Genomic DNA, 16,803 nt, shown 5'->3' with positions numbered 1-16,803 from the left:
ATCAAGAGGCACATGCTCTGGGGGGTGCCTGGGTGGTGCTCAGTTGGTTAAGTGTCTACCTTTGGCTCAGTTCATGATCCTGGAGTCTTGGGACCGAGTCCCTGGCTCAGTGGGGAGTTTGCCTCTCCCTGCTTGTGTTGTCTCTTTCTTGCTCACTCTCAAAGAAAAAATAAATCTTGAAAAAAAAAAAAAGAAAAAATAAATCTTGGAAAAAAAACAAAGTCACATGCTCCACTGACTGAGTCAGCCAGGTGCCCCTCAGTGCATGAAATTCTGATGCACATATTCAACCACAAAACTAAAAGCTCTTTCAGAACAGGAATTTTATCTCTTTTATTCACTGCTGTATGTTAATGCTCAGATAATATTTAATGACAGAATGCAGTTGATAAAGATCAGTTTGATTAAATGTTATTTTTGTTATTCAAAAATTCAAAAATAGGGGCCCCTGGGTGGCTCAGTGGGTTAAAGCCTCTGCCTTCGGCTCAGGTCATGATCCCAGGGTCCTGGGATGGAGCCCCGCATCAGGCTCTCTGCTCAGCGGGGAGCCTGCTTCCTCCTCTCTCTCTGCTTGCCTCTCCGCCTACTTGTAATCTCTGTCTGTCAAATGAATAAATAAAATCTTAAAAAAAAATTCAAAAATAATAAGCGCCAATAAAAATGCTCATTTGGAGTGCCTTGGTGGCTCAGTGGGTTAAAGCCTCTGCCTTCGGCTCAGGTCATGATCCCAGGGTCCTGGGATCGAGCCCCATATCGGGCTCTTTGCTCAGCAGGGAGCCTGCTTTCCCTCCTCTCTCTCTGCCTGCCTCTCTGCCTACTTGTGATCTCTGTCTGTCAAATAAATAAATAAAATCTTTAAAAAAAATGCTCACCTGCAGGAGTAAGGAACTTTCAACATTTACGGTCTCACTTCAAAAGACAGTTCTGGCATAGATAAATTGATAAAATGGTAAGGCAAAAGTGATTAAATTTGGGTATCTGGGTCAAGGATATAAGGGAACTATATGTATTATTTTTGTGTAAATTCTTTAATTATTTCACTAAAAAATTAAAAATAAAATGGTTATTCTGTCTTGAGCAAAGTACTCTGCAGCCACACTTGGTCACCATATTAATTTTTATCAAAGTCTCACTATGGAGGAAGTGGCTGGCCTGAAAAGGATGCTGGCCAGAAAAAGATCTGAATGTTTATCATATATCACCATGGCAATTGATACAAAACTTTTATTTGTGTGTGTGTGTGTGTGTGTGGTTAAGTTCCTTGGTTTACTCAGGGATTAAGATTTCTACATTACGTATTACAAATCACAAACTCACTAATGCATTTAGGAACATCTAAGAAATCTGTTAGCATAATGGATATCTCTAATAATGGCATTTTTATGCAAGATGGGAAAGCAAGAAGATGTAGAGATTCAGAGAAGACTTTAGACCACAAGAACTCACTTTGATTGAATTGGTGTCCCTGATGAGTTTGTTGATATCATAGGCCTCTCCACCAAGCTTCCAGGGGTTATGCTGTAAGACAATCCCTTCCCCTCCACAGCTGTATAAAGTAAGGGAAGGTCTGTCTCCTTCTCCTCCTATAGGAGATGAGAAAGTTTATTAGTTTCATATTTCATCAACTTAACTATTTGTTGCTATACTGTAGCATACTATGCGTTGTTTTAAAAGAATTTTATTAACACATTGGAATAAAGTCACTGTTCCTTGCATATGAACACAGTTGTTGGGCGAAGTAAAAAGATATACTAATTCTATAGTAATATTTATAATACAGCATATTTGTTTTAGCCATTCTTCTGCTATTCAAATTGTATGGGTATTAAAGCTGGGATAAAAAAACATGTTCACAATGTTTATGAGAATTCACCTTTCCTTTCAGAAATGAGCGCTCCATTCTGTGCGCATTTAAACATATGGGTTTCCTGTGACTAACTATAAGGAGCTGTCCTCAAAGCAATGGTTTAGTATTACAGCAATCCTCTTGTTGACTTTTAAGAAGCAAACAGTGGTTCTTGTGGGTTTCTTTAAGGACAAGTTTTATTTTCAACCACTGCTAGAACTATGCCTGGCACAAATCAAGGATCCACGAAAACAGTTGTTGAATGAATGAAGGAATGACCTACAACTGCAATGCTGCCTGGGTTCTGATGATTTACATTATTTTCTCTGTGTACTGCCACTACTATGGATATCACTTTAGGGGTAATAAAGATAAGGCCGAGAAGCAAGAAGAGGTAAAGGGTCAGAGTACAATGATGCCAAAAAGAGATCATTTGAGGAATTCTAAGTGTGCTTTAACTGTAGGTGAAAACAGATTATCATTACTCCATTTCTGTACTCAAATAACATTGTAATTCTGATAAAATTAAAAAGAAATAGCAAACTTAAGTGAAAAAGCATTAGATTGGGCACCAGAAGCCAGCATGAGGGAACTACATGCACCATGAAAAAAATTCAGCTTGAAGAGACCAAATGATGCTTTAGAGTTTGGGGATTCTTATTATGGGTGAATGGATTCTAACTTATTACCTGCTATGACTACCCTTATGGATCCTTGGGGAGACATAGCAGTCTGCCTAAGCAGTCACTGTACTAGAATATTTATGACTTTCTAGCTTGAGTATCTTACAATTAAACTGAAAGAAAGAAAATGCACTCATGTTTGCTAGAGAATGGCTCAGGTACTTACCAAGCGAAATGGGGGGTAGTGGTGGCCCCCAGGCTAAAGTGTACACAGTCTTCTTATGATATGTGCTAGAAATCTGTGGAGGTCTGGGGGGAAAGGGGATGTCAAACAGAAATTTAAACAGAAGGCACAGTGGAAAACAGACTCAGCTTTTTCTAAAACGTTCATATCTACTAGTTGCTGATACTAGAGAAAAACAATTTGACAGTATCCTTCTCTAAATAGCTGATTTTGGAAAAGCCAGCCCTTAAATAACATACCATGGAATGGTATCTGCCACCAAAATGATTAAGTCCCAAAAGTACTTTACCCAGAAAAATAGGTTATCCCTCCCCGCTACCCCCTCTCCCCACCGTGGGACCAGTTTGGGATTTTTTCCCCTCTCCCCCCAGTTGCCCACTTCACTTAAATGTCACATATTCTAATGTTACTGTAGTTACAAGTATGGTAAAGGCTATTACAACTAGAGAAAAACAGAACAAGACAGAAAATGTGAACTGTTCAACCCAGAACTAAGGTTACTGCTAAGTGTCTGCTACCATCATACAGATGGACCCACCTCACTTTCAAGTAAAAGACCAGAAGTCATTTTAGGCTTACCGTGTCATTAATATCACATTCTTAAACTAAGGCAAGATTTTAGAGAAGTCTGATTTCAAAGTTTTTGACTGAAGACATCTTGCTCTTGAGGATCATGTGGAAGGCTGGGGTGGTTAAAGACACATGAGGTGTCAGTAAAGGGTGGTATGGCCGTTACGTTTACCGTAAACTGTGTTCTCTGTATGTGAGAATTCCTGGGGTCCAGAACCTATGACCAAACTAGCTGTTGACTTATTTACTTCCACATTTCTGACACATGCATCATCACCATTCTGGACAATAAACCCCAATTTCTTTGGGCTCAAAGAAATAGAACAAGTAGTTCTGGCTGAATACTGCCTAACAGCACATCTACAGCAGCATCCTTCCTCCTACTATACACCATTCCTGTGTGTGTTTGGATATTTAGCTTGTAATAACCATTAGATATTAATTTAATAGAATTAGTCAATAATTTTGTGAAGACACAGAGCTATTTAAATTGAAATCTGGTTTTATTTTCTTCAGTGCCCCTTTGAAATAGTATATTATTATTTTTTGAGAATTAAAAAATGGAGTTAACTGCAGAACAGAAAATGCAGTAACTGACTGCATATAGGTTTTATGTATGTACTTAAAAAATTGCATATAAAAAAGGTTGCCTCTGCAGTGTAGTTAATAATTCTTACTTAGAAATGAATGATCTAGAATAGGGATTGGCAAACTTAGCCTGAAAAGGGCCAGCCAGTACCCATCTCCTCTCACTGTGCTCTGGTGCTATGAAAGCAGCCTCCGATAAGGTGTAAACAAATGAGTGTGGCTGGGTTCTGATAACGCTTTATCTGTGGACATTGAAATCTGAATTCCGTGTAATTTTCATGTCATGAAATAGTAGTCATTTGGTTTTTTCCCCCAATAATTTAAAAACGTAGAACCATTCTTAAGTCATGAGCTGTGGCTCTCCAATCCCTGGTTTAGAACAGTGCTGTTCAATAAGCACTGGGCCTTGTGCACCCGAAATGTGGCTTGGGAGAAACAAGGAACTTAACTTCTAATTTGATTTAATTTTAATTATTTTAACTATAAATAGAATTTTGGGGCTACCAAAATGAACAGCGTAGGTCTGGAATCTAATCAAGCATCTAGGATAGCTGTGTGTTAACAGATTCATAAAGTGAGCCATACAGATGAGCCACATATGCAACTTAAAGCTTTCTTATAGCCACATTCAAAGAAGCAAAAGAAATAGGTGAAATTAAATTTCAATAGTATATTTTATCTAGCTCAATATACAAAAGTATTATCTTTTAAAATATCAAAATAAAATAATTATTGAGATATTTTACATTTTAGAGGAGGTGGGAGGCTGTCTTTGAATTCGAGTGTATTTTCACTTATAGCACAGCCCAATAGTCACCTGTGGCGAAAGACTACTGGAATGGACAATGAAACTCTAGATATAACTTCCAGCTTGCAGGGAATATGGGGAGTACTGAAATGAGTTAGAAATCACCACAAAGAAATAACTAGGTAAGCCCAAAATGTAGAATATTCTCACCAAAAACTTATCTGGTATCTTCAAACTGAAAAGGCAATGTTATGGAAAGAAGTGGGGGTGCTCTTTTAGAGTAAGAGGGACTAAAGAGACATAACAAAATGCAATGGGTTGAACCCTAATTGAAATTAATTTGAAAAAAAAATAGCTAGGGAAAACATTTTTGGCTCAACTGAAGAAAAGTGTATATGGACTGGATATTAGATCATATTATGGAATTACTGTAATTTTAACTGTGGAAGTATGGCAAAATGGCAAAATGTTAACTAATGGTGAGTCTAGGTGGAAGGCACAGAACTGTTCTTTGTACTAGGCTTTCAGTGTTCACGGACACCTGAAAACTTCTGTAAGAAAAGCTGAAGGAGAGCAAAAGCAAATGATTTATTTTCGTGGTAACCACAGGTCCGAAAGCGTGAATCACTATCACCTGAAAAAATTTTAAAAAAATAAAAATCCAAGTTGTTAAGTGTCAAGTCTCACAGCCAGGATCTTAAAGCTGTTTCCCAGGCCAATTCTGATGTACATCCAGGTTTATGCATCAAAATTAACTCCATCAATGACATTATGGTCAGTGGGTCAAACACTCTATTTCTTACTTGTTGGAGTAGGTGTCATACAATCCCACTTTCCCGTCATCAGTCCCAAAAGCTAAGCAGCCTTCCTTGGCTGGGTGCCAGCATAGCTACAAAACACAGGAGGAGAGGGGCAAAACTGTCAAGGGAACCATTGGGTTATCCTTTGAGTATTCAAATGCACAACTTTCTTGCTCTTGGTATCTTCTAAATTTAAAAGCAACAAATTCTCATTATTTAAAACAAGCGAAGCAATAAAGCAAAGTAAAAGTCACTGGTAAGCCCACCATCTGAACACCCCATTGCCAATTTTGTATCTTTCCAGGTTTTTTTTTGTGAATAAAGCTAAATATATACAGTTGAAAAAAACAAAAATAGGCTCAAACATTTAAATGACGTGCATGATACACTGTTGAGTGGGGAGAAAAGATTCCATAATACTTTAGAAAATAGGAGTCTATTAATATAATCTGCAACAGTGGTTCTCTGCTTTATACTAGTGGGAGAATAGGGACACCTGGGTGGATCAGTTGGTTAAGCGGCAGTCTTAGCTCAGATCATGATCCCAGTGTCCTGGGATCGAGTCCCACATCAGGCTCCCTGCTCAGCGAGGAGCTTGTTTCTCCCTCTGCCTCTGCCTGCTACTCTGCCTGCCTATACTCTCTGTCTCTCTGATAAATAAATAAATAAAATCTTTAAAAAAAAAAAAAAGTGGGAGAACAGAGTGGAGGGTAGGATGATTTTTTGCGATCTACACTTCTAAACAGTTTGGTTTTCTTTTTTTCTGTTGCTATTATGTTGGTATTATTTTATTATTTTTTTAAAGATTTATTTGTTTGAGAGAGAGAGAATCTCAAGCAGATTCTGCACTGAACGCCGAGTGCCTGCATGGGGCTGGATCTCAGGACCCTGAGATCCCAACCTGAGCTGAAACCAAGAGTCAGACACTTAACCAACTATGCTACCTAGGAGTCCCTGTTATTATTTTTTTATTGAAGTATAGTTGACATACAATGTTATAATTAGCTTCAGGTGTACAACATAGTGACTTGACAATTCTGAACGGTTTTCCTTTTAACCAAACATTTATTGCTTTTAGACTAAATAGAGAAAACAAAAAACATATATAGTTGTGTAATCTGCATTTCATGTTTTATAATTTTCACTTTCCATGAATCAACACCTTTCCACATCAAAGAAAGAGCCACATAACATTTTTAATAGTTTGATACCATTCAATATGTTTTGTATTATAACTTAAATTTATCTTCTATGAATGCACATCCAGATCATTTTTAATTTCTTACTACAAGAATTTCTTATTTGGAAAAAAGTTCAGAGCAAGCTCAAAGAAATCATCCTTACCGCTGTAACCTTGGACTTGACACCCTGCCAAAAATTTTTCACATCGTAGTTGTTCTTGATGGACAGTGTATTCCATATGCGGATCATGCCATCCCCAACACCTATGGCCAAACAGCCCATGTCCACAGGAGAGAAAGCTAGGCTATAGGCAAACCCACCGAGGGAAGGTAGGGTCCAGCAGCACTCAAGGGTGGCCATGTCCCAACATTTTACCTGAAAAGATCAAGGGTTAGGGTCTAAATATAAAAAAAGATCAGAGAAACTGGAAAAAGAATTAACATCTCAATTTGGATAGACTCCAAGAATGGGTAAGAATAATGTAATTTAACTATTCCAGTAGGTATTAGAAAAAGTATCCCTTAGATTTAAAAAAAAAAAAGCAGTAAGTTGTAGAGGTCAAAGGGACCTTAGAATACATTTATTCCCAGTGATATCAAGTGAATTTAGGGTCACACAATGAATAAACCAGACCCAGGGCTCCCATTTCCCAGAATCCACTGGCGTTTCCATTCTACAGTATTATAGTATTGGTAATCTCCTCATTTGGCAAACCCTAACTAAGAATGAAGGTGGCCTCAGGACACTGGAAAATGACTGGAGCTATCTCAAAAAAAAAAAAAAAAAACAACAAAATATCTTATACCCAGGGGAATGGAAAGTGCTACATATTTAATCTTCACTTATTGAACAGAGGGGCTTGGGAGAAAACAGTGTGTCAAATAAGCCTAGCATAAGTGCAAAACAACTGAGCCAGTCCTCTCTTGGAGATTTCACGAAGAGCAGATATTTCTCTACCTAAACTATAGATAAAGATATTTTAAAGCCAGAGCATGATGATTTCACACATCCTTCCCTGGACACGTGTACAATTTTTTATCCTACCTGCTTTAACAAAAAGGCATTTTGGTGGTTCCTCATCTTTCCCCATACTTTTGCTGTTGACATAGTTAGCGGTGAGCAGTAACAGTAACTCTGAGATTGGTTCAAGGGTCTAAGGTGGGGCATGAGAACTGACGGATGGTTTGAAAAGCCCTCTAATCCCATCCAAGTCATAAATCACTGCTCTACAACGCTGAATGCAAAATAAGCAGTTCTTACATCTCTATCCATTGATGTAGAAAGCAGCAGCTGTTTGTCATCCTCAGTTTGTAAAGGGCATAAGTTAAATACAATTCTTGAATGATTCTGCCCTTCTGATGAAGCACTAAAGAGGGTATATTTCCGTCTCCAAGACTGAGTGAGATCCCACAGTAACAACTCGCCTCTGTGAAGGAAAAACAAGCACGAGTTCTCTTTCACAAATGATCTGAAAACGAGTGATTTAGGGACAGGGCGTAGGGGCCCTCTGTTGCAAAATAATCTGCTAACTGTTCTTTTAAGGAGAAGAAACTGCATATCCTGAAAAATGCACAAAATAGCTCAGAAAGAACCCACACAATACAAGGAACCACTGCCCGTGGAGAAGGGACTCTAGTCACTTGAGAAGATTGAGGTCGGAATAGTACTTCCCTATGCTCCTACGTTCTTTCTGAATGACAAGAATGTACTGTATTACCTTTGCAGCAGATTTTCCTAACAGCTTTAACTGTAAAATGCCATCATAATTTGCACAGCTCTGGAGCTTTAAAATATACTCTCTTTTTTGGGGGGCAGTGTGGGGGAGTAGAGCCAAGACCAACATTTTTTGGGTGGGGGGAGGACTTTTATATGCTTTAATTCATTTCAATTAAAAGCAGGGCCTTTCCTTGTCTGTGGCTAGAAGCCAGTACCCAATACATTTTGTTCAGTGAATGGCTATAATCACCCTAAGAGACAGGAAATTCTGTAAGCTCCCTCTATTACATATGAAGCAATTGAAGCTCAGAGTAAAGGGTCATGCTCATGAACACATAGAAGATAAGAGACTGATTCTGAAATGTAGTTCTGCCTGACTTCAGAGTCCATGCTCTGAACCACCAGGCTATGCTTCCTGGATTTTCTTTCTCAGCACTATTATTATAGACAGCATAGGAATTTGTCTCATGGTTTTTCTATTACAAATGGCCCATGGTAATAAAAGCCTTAACTATCGCTTTTTCCATCTTGTCTAGAAAGAGAAGCCTACAAATTCCTCAAGTTAGAGTGGAAAATAAAATATGTCAGAGAAAGTGTGACCAAAAAAACCCTTACCCAAAACAGCTGGATACCAGCTGTGTTGGTTGGTCCTTAGGCCAGTGGAGTGTCAACCAAAGGCGTTCTTTAACAGTTGGGTCTATACCCCCTCCTCTTCTCTTCAGAAAGGGCAATTTCAAAATCATCACCCCTGCAGATTAAAAGGTCAGAGGGTGCTCAAAACAGTGAAACAACATAAGTCCCCAGCAGTTCACAACACAGTTTGTGGTTTAAAAAAGTCTGTTAGTTTGGTTACTTAGAATTCAGACCTCATATGCTCATGGAAATGTTGTTATACAGAGTTTTAATGCTAGCCTAAATTAGGTGAGACAAGCTTTCACAGGCTGTTCTGGCAACCTAAGCACATTAAGAATATTGTCTATCTGGGAAAATGAGGTTTCAACTGAACTGTGAACCCAGGGGGTAACACAACTCCAGATTCTCCAAAGTTGGCAGGACCGAGAGTGGGATTCCTTCTCCTAGTTGGCAGGAAAGCCAACAAAAGGGACAAATATGGTGGTCAACGTGGGAAGTCCCTCCACCCCCAACAGGCTACTCACCAGTGGTCCTTAATCCCTATTATATATCAGAATGACTCACTGGTGGAGCCTCTAAAAATATATAAGTAAGGGCCCAACTCCTAGAGATTCTGATTCAGTAGATCTGAGGTGGGGTCCAGGCACCCACATTTTCCAAAAACTCTCCAGGTGATTTTGCTGCATGACTAGAATTGAAAACCGTTGTATCAAGATTTCCATAGGCTTAGAGGCCCTTCTGGAGGGATTCCTGGCCTAATGCTGTCCCCACTTGGGAGGATCAGCCATAGTATGTCCAAAAGCAGCCCACAATTCTTTAAAAAATTCTGTTTTCCAGAATTACACTATTGGTTACCACTGACTAAGCTGTAACTATATGCCAGTACTGTGTTTTTTGCTTTATATGTATTAGTGCACTTGGCTAATGATGATAAAACCTTCATGGTTTTTAAATAAAGTGGAGAAAGAAGACTGCTATAAAGAGAAAGGCTCAATTTTCACTATAAAGGTCAAGACCACTCTGCCTGGAGTTCCTCTCAATTTGCAAATTAAAGGTGAAAGTTTTGTTCAAAGAGAGAAGCTTGGGAAACCAAAGGACTGAGGGTCCCTTGTAGTTTGGATAAACTAAGCTTTAACATTTAAACATGTGCTTTTACACTGGGTATAGATTATTTATCCTGCATTTGTGCATTAAAACCTCTAGCTCTTTTCCATTTCTCTGATCCAGACCATGCTAAGTTGGAATATTCCTATCCTTATAACAGACATCTTGCCTTCCCTGCGGTGCCCCTTCTAGGGATGCATCAGAAACCCTCATCTCCAAAACCAAAGTCAGACTGGGAGGAACAACTTTCTGGATAGAAAAGTAAAGAACTGCTTTCTTGCAGATGATGACACACCCTTAGGATAACAAGACACAGTAAAAAAGTTTCTACTTCTACCAATCAGTTTAGGTTATATCACAAAAGAAATCTCAAACATCAGTCTTACCTCGGCCTCTAGAGCAGCTCCAGATTCGAATGGTCTGATCTTTGCTTCCAGTGGCTAAGTAGCAGCCTTTTGTTACTGGAGTTTGTTCTATAACTTTACCGTTGGGAATTTCAGGTTCTTCTAGGGGAGAGATGGTCGTTTTGTTTTTAAGTTGTATGAAACATGAACTTGTCAAAGAAAAACTAGTTTGCAAGGTTCCTGAAACTTAGCTATTATGTCTATAGATCTGATCTGTAAAACCTGAAGTTTTAAATGTAATTCAAATGATACAGTTTCACCCACACTGTTCTTTAAGTCCGAGGAGTACTTGACCCTCTTAAATCATCTCTACCTGAATTTTCCTCCTGATTTATGGATAAACAGTCTTCACCAGGCAGGGGACACCAGGCTATGGAGTGGATCTCATCATCATGGCCTCGAAGCCTGTGAATAACTTCTCCTTTCTTACTGATGTCAATTATAACCACTATGCCATCCTTGTAGCTAAAAAACAAGAGTTAGAAATATTGAAAAATGAAGACAGAACAGTAAACATTTTGGATTAGGAGCTATCATTGTGCACTTCTAAAAGGTAAGTGTATTTGGGATGAGGGAGAAGGGAAAAAAGCAAGAAATAATCTTGTTTTGTCCTTTTTCCAAAATGTTCATTTTCTGTTTCCTGGTGGTTCTAACACATGGATCTCCCTGCCCCTCCAATCAAACTCTTGGCACTAAGTAATAATGTATACATTGCCTGGCATACAGTTCAGTGTTCGAAGGGATCTCCCAGAAGAACGGTTATTTGTGGTGCCCAGCAAACCCTCTGACTAGAGATAAATTTGTCCTAACACACTTACACCTCTCCCCCTGCCTCCCCCACCCCCCCCTTTTTTTTTTTTTTTTACAAATGCTCTTATTTCTATAACTATGAACTTAACAAAAGCTGTAGTACTGTAGCTTCTAAATCTGGATATTCCAAGGCTATCATCTTTTTTTTTAATTCAGAGGACACTGAGAAATTTGAATAGCTTTTTAAACAAAAAAGACGAGGTACTTCATACACATAAAGAAGTCCACCAACCTGCTTAAGGAAAAAAAAACCCTCCAATTACCCCGTGGCTGAAGTCCTTCGTACATCCCACCCCAATCAAACCTTGCTCCCTCTCTTCTCCAGAGGTAAACTGCTATTTGTGAATTTTCTATTCCATCATTCCTAGCCTTTCTTTGTCTACATTCCCAAAGATGATGGAAAATGATTGTTTATTTTAAAACTTCATACAAATGGTGTCGTGCAGTCTGTTTTTCTGTAGCTTGTTATTTTTCACTTATTGTTAGTCACCCACGCTGATGCGTGTGACCCTTGTTCCCGGTCAGTCACTATACTATTGGACAGCGCTCCGTTGTGTGAATATGGCACAAGGCTATTCAATTTCTCTTTTGGAGGGGTTCCGTTTTTGGCTATTACAAACAACACCAAACAAAAATGCCATTAATAATCTTAAGGACACTGAAGACAATTTCAGATTTGAGGCACAGTAGTGGAACTGCTAAAATATAAGATGTGTATATCTTCACTTTCCTAGAAAGTGCACAAGTGCTCTCCAAAGTGGCTGTACCTATTTACATTTCCTACGTGCTAGATGGTGCTGTAGGGGAAACACACTACTACAGCTCTATTTATTTTTCTCCTTTTATTAAAAACACCCCCCCAATATAGCTTTATTTAAAAGAATGAAATCATATATCAATCTTTGCAGGTGTGGATTTCAAAAACCATCAAGTTTTGCAACCTAACAGTCTGTTCTGCCATTTTAATCAGCTCTTCAGGGAATGATCACCATTTTGAAGATCCTCTAAAAACAAATTGTTCTGATTCAATCCTGTGTCTGAATGTGCAGTTCCTTCTACCTGAAAGATTTCTTCTTTTCTTGTGAATTCTTGCTCGTCTTTCAAGGTCAGTTTGATTCAACCTTCTCTGATTCCTGCCTACCACCCAATCTGCTTCCTCTCTAGCACTCCCACTTCACCCAGCAGACCACTGATCCACGACCCCTTCCGTTTTCACTGTTACATACCCACACCTGTCTTCCTCTCCTTCTCCTCATGCCGCAGATTTCACCATCCATCATTATAATCATTCCTTTAAAAACACCCTTAGCTCCTTTGTCCTGTCTCTTTCAGAGGTATTTACTCCACAAAATGCCAAACCTTGTCGAATCCAACCGTACTCTTTCTCAGTAAGTCTGAAGTTTATTTTGAATTCATGACTTTGATATAAAGCTTCGCACTCAACAGGGACCACTGGACCTACACTCTCTCTCAGTAAGCTTGTTTTCCTATTCTCTGAGATGATTATTTTCACATCTTCTTGCATGCTCCCCACCCCACTTTGACCTTGACTCTACCTTTTCTGATTTATGTCTCATGGAGAAAATCAGAAGCCATCAGAATGAAACACCCTCCTCCTGCAACCAGATCAACAAACCTACATGCACCTGTTTCCATATTCTCACTTGTCCTTTCTACTTGTGATCTGGAGCCAGTCCCCTCTTGACTTCTCAATATCACTGCTGTCTTTATCACTATCTATCTGTGCAACCAGCTCTTCCTCTTCCATCAATATAAAAACATGCCCTTATTATCTTCTATTTAATATTCCCTTGACTCCCATGTACCTCCTCTGGCTTCCTGTCTATGCACACCTGTACAACAAACAAAAGTCTCCATGTGTATCTTGATTACTGTACCCCCAGTTTCTTGAATCCACTCCAGCCAGACTTTCTCTTCCAACATTCTAGAACTTATGTCAAATCTTCAAACTAGAGTGAAAAGACATTTTTGGGAGAGAAGTAGATGGAGTGGTGAGGGAAAGGGGGGTGCCTGTTTGGGCAGTTGATGTGAAACATCCCCTTGGTGATGGAGGTGGAGGCAGAGAGCCCGATGCCAGACTGTTCTCCCCATCCAGATGGAGCAGAGTTCTCTGACACTCGGGGAGTAAATGTTATCTCTATAGAGCAAGTATCTGAGGGAGGAAAAGGGGGAATGAGGGTATTTCCTACCTTTGGAGGCTGACTGAAGAAGTCAAATGTGAAGAATGAGGAAAGTACATTGTTGTAGAAACGAAAGAAATAAAAACAGAAAGTGAGAGAGATGGTAAGGGCCTGGAAGTCACAGGAATAAATGTTACCAAGGGCTCAGGGAGTAGTTAATACCTATAAATGGCTTCCTCTGAGGAATAAGGGGGACAGGAGAAGATAAAGCAAATGCAAATATGCTCATTAAAACAAACTACCGGAACAGATGATACAGTACTTACCCAATGGCTACTAAATCTTCATGGTGAGGTGAGCAAGTAAGACAGAAAATTGTCCTGGGTTCTATAAAGTGGTGCTGGCTGTCATTTCTGTTAAGCCAGTAACAGAAAACTACTCCTTTTTCATCTCCAGATACTATTAAATCCTTCACTTGAGGAGACCAATGCAATGCTGATATTGTATGCTTTAAAACAAGACAAAAATACATTTGCTTCTCATTTGTCGGTACTGAATTTTTACTTTGTCTTTAACCTGTACAATACTAGGCACATTGACAGGTACTTAATAAATACTACCAATGCCACTTGTAATACCAAGGGCACATGAACCAAATGGAAGAAGAATTTACGCTCCTAAGGATCGAAGGACCATTTAAAAACATTCCTTCAATAGCTTAATGCAAAGTTCTTACTAAGATTAAGTGAGTCTTTCCCTTTTCTATATTCTCTCAAAAGGCAGGCTTATCAAGTAATTACCTGGTTTAGAAAGAAGTTTCATTCACTCATTTACAGTTTATATCAGGAAGTTTTTTTCATGTAAAGAACCAGAGAGCAGACATTTTAGACTGTCAGCCATACTATCTCTGGTACCACTACTCATCTCTGCTGTTGTAGTATGCAAGCAACCAATACTTAAATGAATGACTGTGGCCGTATTCCAATAAAGCAGTTTGCAAAAACAGGCAGCACTGTAGTTTGCTGACCTCTGGTTTATATGTATCTTCTTCCAAAAAAGTTTTGAGGCACCTTACAATATAGAGGTTGTCATGCAGTTAATGAACATGTTATAAAAGCTAACTTGCACAGATGAGCTAGCATACTTGAAACAAAAGAACTCCCAACAGATAGACAGTAATGGTCTGAGAAACCAATAAGCCATGATACCTGATGAAGTGCATGTTCTGTCACAACTGCTTTTGTTTCTACATCCCAGATTTTCACAGTTCCATCATCAGAGCTGGTGGCACAGAGGTTGTACTGACCCGGGTGATGAGAAAATGTGAAGCCAGAGACCCTTTCGGTGTGTCCCACCAACTCCCCTATGACTTCAAGCAAAACAAGACCTCACGTTAGAGTGCTACATAAGATTCCTGGCAGAATCATACTGTTGTTAGATGAGTGGGACCTCACTTATCCTGTGGTATTACAAAAAGTATCCAGGCACTCACAATCAGAAATTCCAAGAGCTGGTTCTGGCTCTGCCACAAGACTTCAGCCCAGTCATTTTATCTCATTGAGCCTCACTCTTTTCAACCGTGAAATGCTGCTGATATCCCTTGATGTTCACAGTTCACAGGCTGAGGTATGGCTCAAATGAAGAATGTAAAAGTGATTCTTGTTTAGATATGGCCAGAGGTCATTTGGGAAAGAATAAATACCTGGCTTGCCATATCCCAAAGCATAATCAAACCTAGTTTGGAGCATGAAAGCATCTGGCTCAACTCATTCATCTTACAGAGACAAGTATGTATTTCCAGGATCTTGCTTTAGGGCCTGGAAGCTGTAGGCAGCCCCTAAACCCAGGAAGGCTCCTGGGGGCCCGCGCGCTGCACTGGGGAGGGAGGCCACAGATGTTTCAAATGCCTGAGTCTACAAAGGGATAACTTCGGTGAGCGAGCGATCCTACGCGAGAGCGCCAGGAGGCGGGACCGCTCAGCCACAACGTGGTGTAGCTCAATCTTGGAGACACGGACGCAACTCGGCGTAGTAATGACTGTGAGCAGATCATTCTGCCCACCTGGGCCTCAGTTTCCCCATCTGTAGAGAATGGTAGCTAGAAACGCCGACCGGGCGCCTCAGGCGAACCCAGAAGGGCAGGAAGGCCGGGGCCCAGAGGTGGGGGGTTACCTCGAAATGGGGGCGTCCCAGGGATCGCGCCGGCGCTCGGGCCCACGCGGACAAGAAAGACAGAGGTCCGCGCTGCGAAGCCGAAGAGGCCCCCGGGCACGGCATCGCTGCATCGGGCGCAGTACCAGTTAGGAGAGGGCGGCAACGTGCGCGGATCCTGTCCCATGATCACAGGCCAGTAGAGATGAACCAAGGATGAAGCACAGGACAGACCGTTCGCAGCCCCACGCCGTAGCCGGGAAGGGGGCGGGGTTGGCTCGGAGCCCCGCCTCGCCGGGCCCGCCGCTACGGTGCGCGCCGAGGTCCAGGCCACACCGCGAGCTCTGCGCTCTCTCCCCCCTCCCCCATCCCGCCCCCTGCCCTGCCGCCGCCGGACTGGGAGGGAGGCAGTCGAGCGCGCTGGGCTCTGCCTTCCAGCCTACCGGCGGCCGGAAGGTCTGGTGCAGCCTGAGCCTAGCCCGGGGGTTAGGCATTCTCAGGTCCTGCAGCAAAGTACATAATTAAGGGTTAGACTAGTGGAGTCACCTCCCCGCACAACCGTTTTATTTTTGGACCTGTTCAACCACTATCCCATCAACTATTTTTGAACGCTATGTGCCAGGGCACTTTGCCAGCTCTAGAGATTCATTCAAAGCATCTACAACAAGCCAGTTAACAAAAAGATAAAAGTTCGAATCAAATCAAATGGAAAAGAAGAGTTAGTTTCGGCAAGTGGGTGGAAATTCTGGCTCTAAAGTCTTAACTACTCAAAGAGGAGCAGAACAGAGTGACTGTTGATTGAGTGCCAACTCTGTGAAGGGAATTTATGTGGTTAACTGCTGTGGAGGAAAGGGAATGGAAGTTTCAGATTTTGCGCTTGCACTCTCCTACTCCTGTATTACTTGTTTGCATAGGGTATGTGGCACTCCTGCACAGGCAGCGAACGAAACCTGAAATAGCTGTCCTTATGTAGAGAGGTCAAGCATATATTTTGGCTGTGGGTAGGAGCACCAATTTTGGAGGCATCCAGCCCCAGATTGAATCAGTGGTTTTGCCAGTTGTTGGAGAGACTTTAATCTATCCTAATCTGTTTCCTCATATGAAGGAAGATGATAATCCATGCCTTGTTAGTACAAAGTACAAACAGCTCAAATACAAAGTATGATTACTAATTCCCATATTAATCTCCAAGCTGACCTCCAAGAGATAAATTAATACTCATCGGCAACTTGCTACCATATATG

At 40.7% G+C, this 16,803-nt stretch overlaps 1 protein-coding gene across 3 annotated transcripts in view; it reads right to left on the bottom strand.

Moving 5' to 3' along the window:
* The window catches only part of GEMIN5 (gem nuclear organelle associated protein 5), a gene marked incomplete at its 5' end in the record, with an annotated part of 43,293 nt that extends 27,471 nt beyond the window's left edge, over positions 1 to 15,822 (bottom strand). For 2 of the 3 annotated variants that reach the window (XM_080804087.1, XM_080804088.1), the window contains 11 exons: positions 1,447 to 1,583; positions 2,696 to 2,778; positions 5,423 to 5,508; positions 6,764 to 6,976; positions 7,862 to 8,027; positions 8,933 to 9,065; positions 10,441 to 10,560; positions 10,772 to 10,923; positions 13,736 to 13,917; positions 14,618 to 14,778; positions 15,581 to 15,822. In XM_080804087.1, coding sequence (XP_080660213.1) covers positions 1,447 to 1,583; positions 2,696 to 2,778; positions 5,423 to 5,508; positions 6,764 to 6,976; positions 7,862 to 8,027; positions 8,933 to 9,065; positions 10,441 to 10,560; positions 10,772 to 10,923; positions 13,736 to 13,917; positions 14,618 to 14,778; positions 15,581 to 15,746 — 1,599 coding nt within the window. The remainder of the gene's footprint in view (positions 1 to 1,446; positions 1,584 to 2,695; positions 2,779 to 5,422; positions 5,509 to 6,763; positions 6,977 to 7,861; positions 8,028 to 8,932; positions 9,066 to 10,440; positions 10,561 to 10,771; positions 10,924 to 13,735; positions 13,918 to 14,617; positions 14,779 to 15,580) is intronic. The other variant, XM_080804089.1, reaches the window with a different exon arrangement.
* Positions 15,823 to 16,803: the final 981 nt, after the last annotated feature.

The sequence above is a fragment of the Martes martes genome (assembly GCF_963455335.1).
Source record: "Martes martes genome assembly, chromosome: 5".
Taxonomy (NCBI): Eukaryota; Metazoa; Chordata; class Mammalia; order Carnivora; family Mustelidae; genus Martes; species Martes martes.
This window is presented reverse-complemented; position numbering and strand designations above follow the sequence as displayed.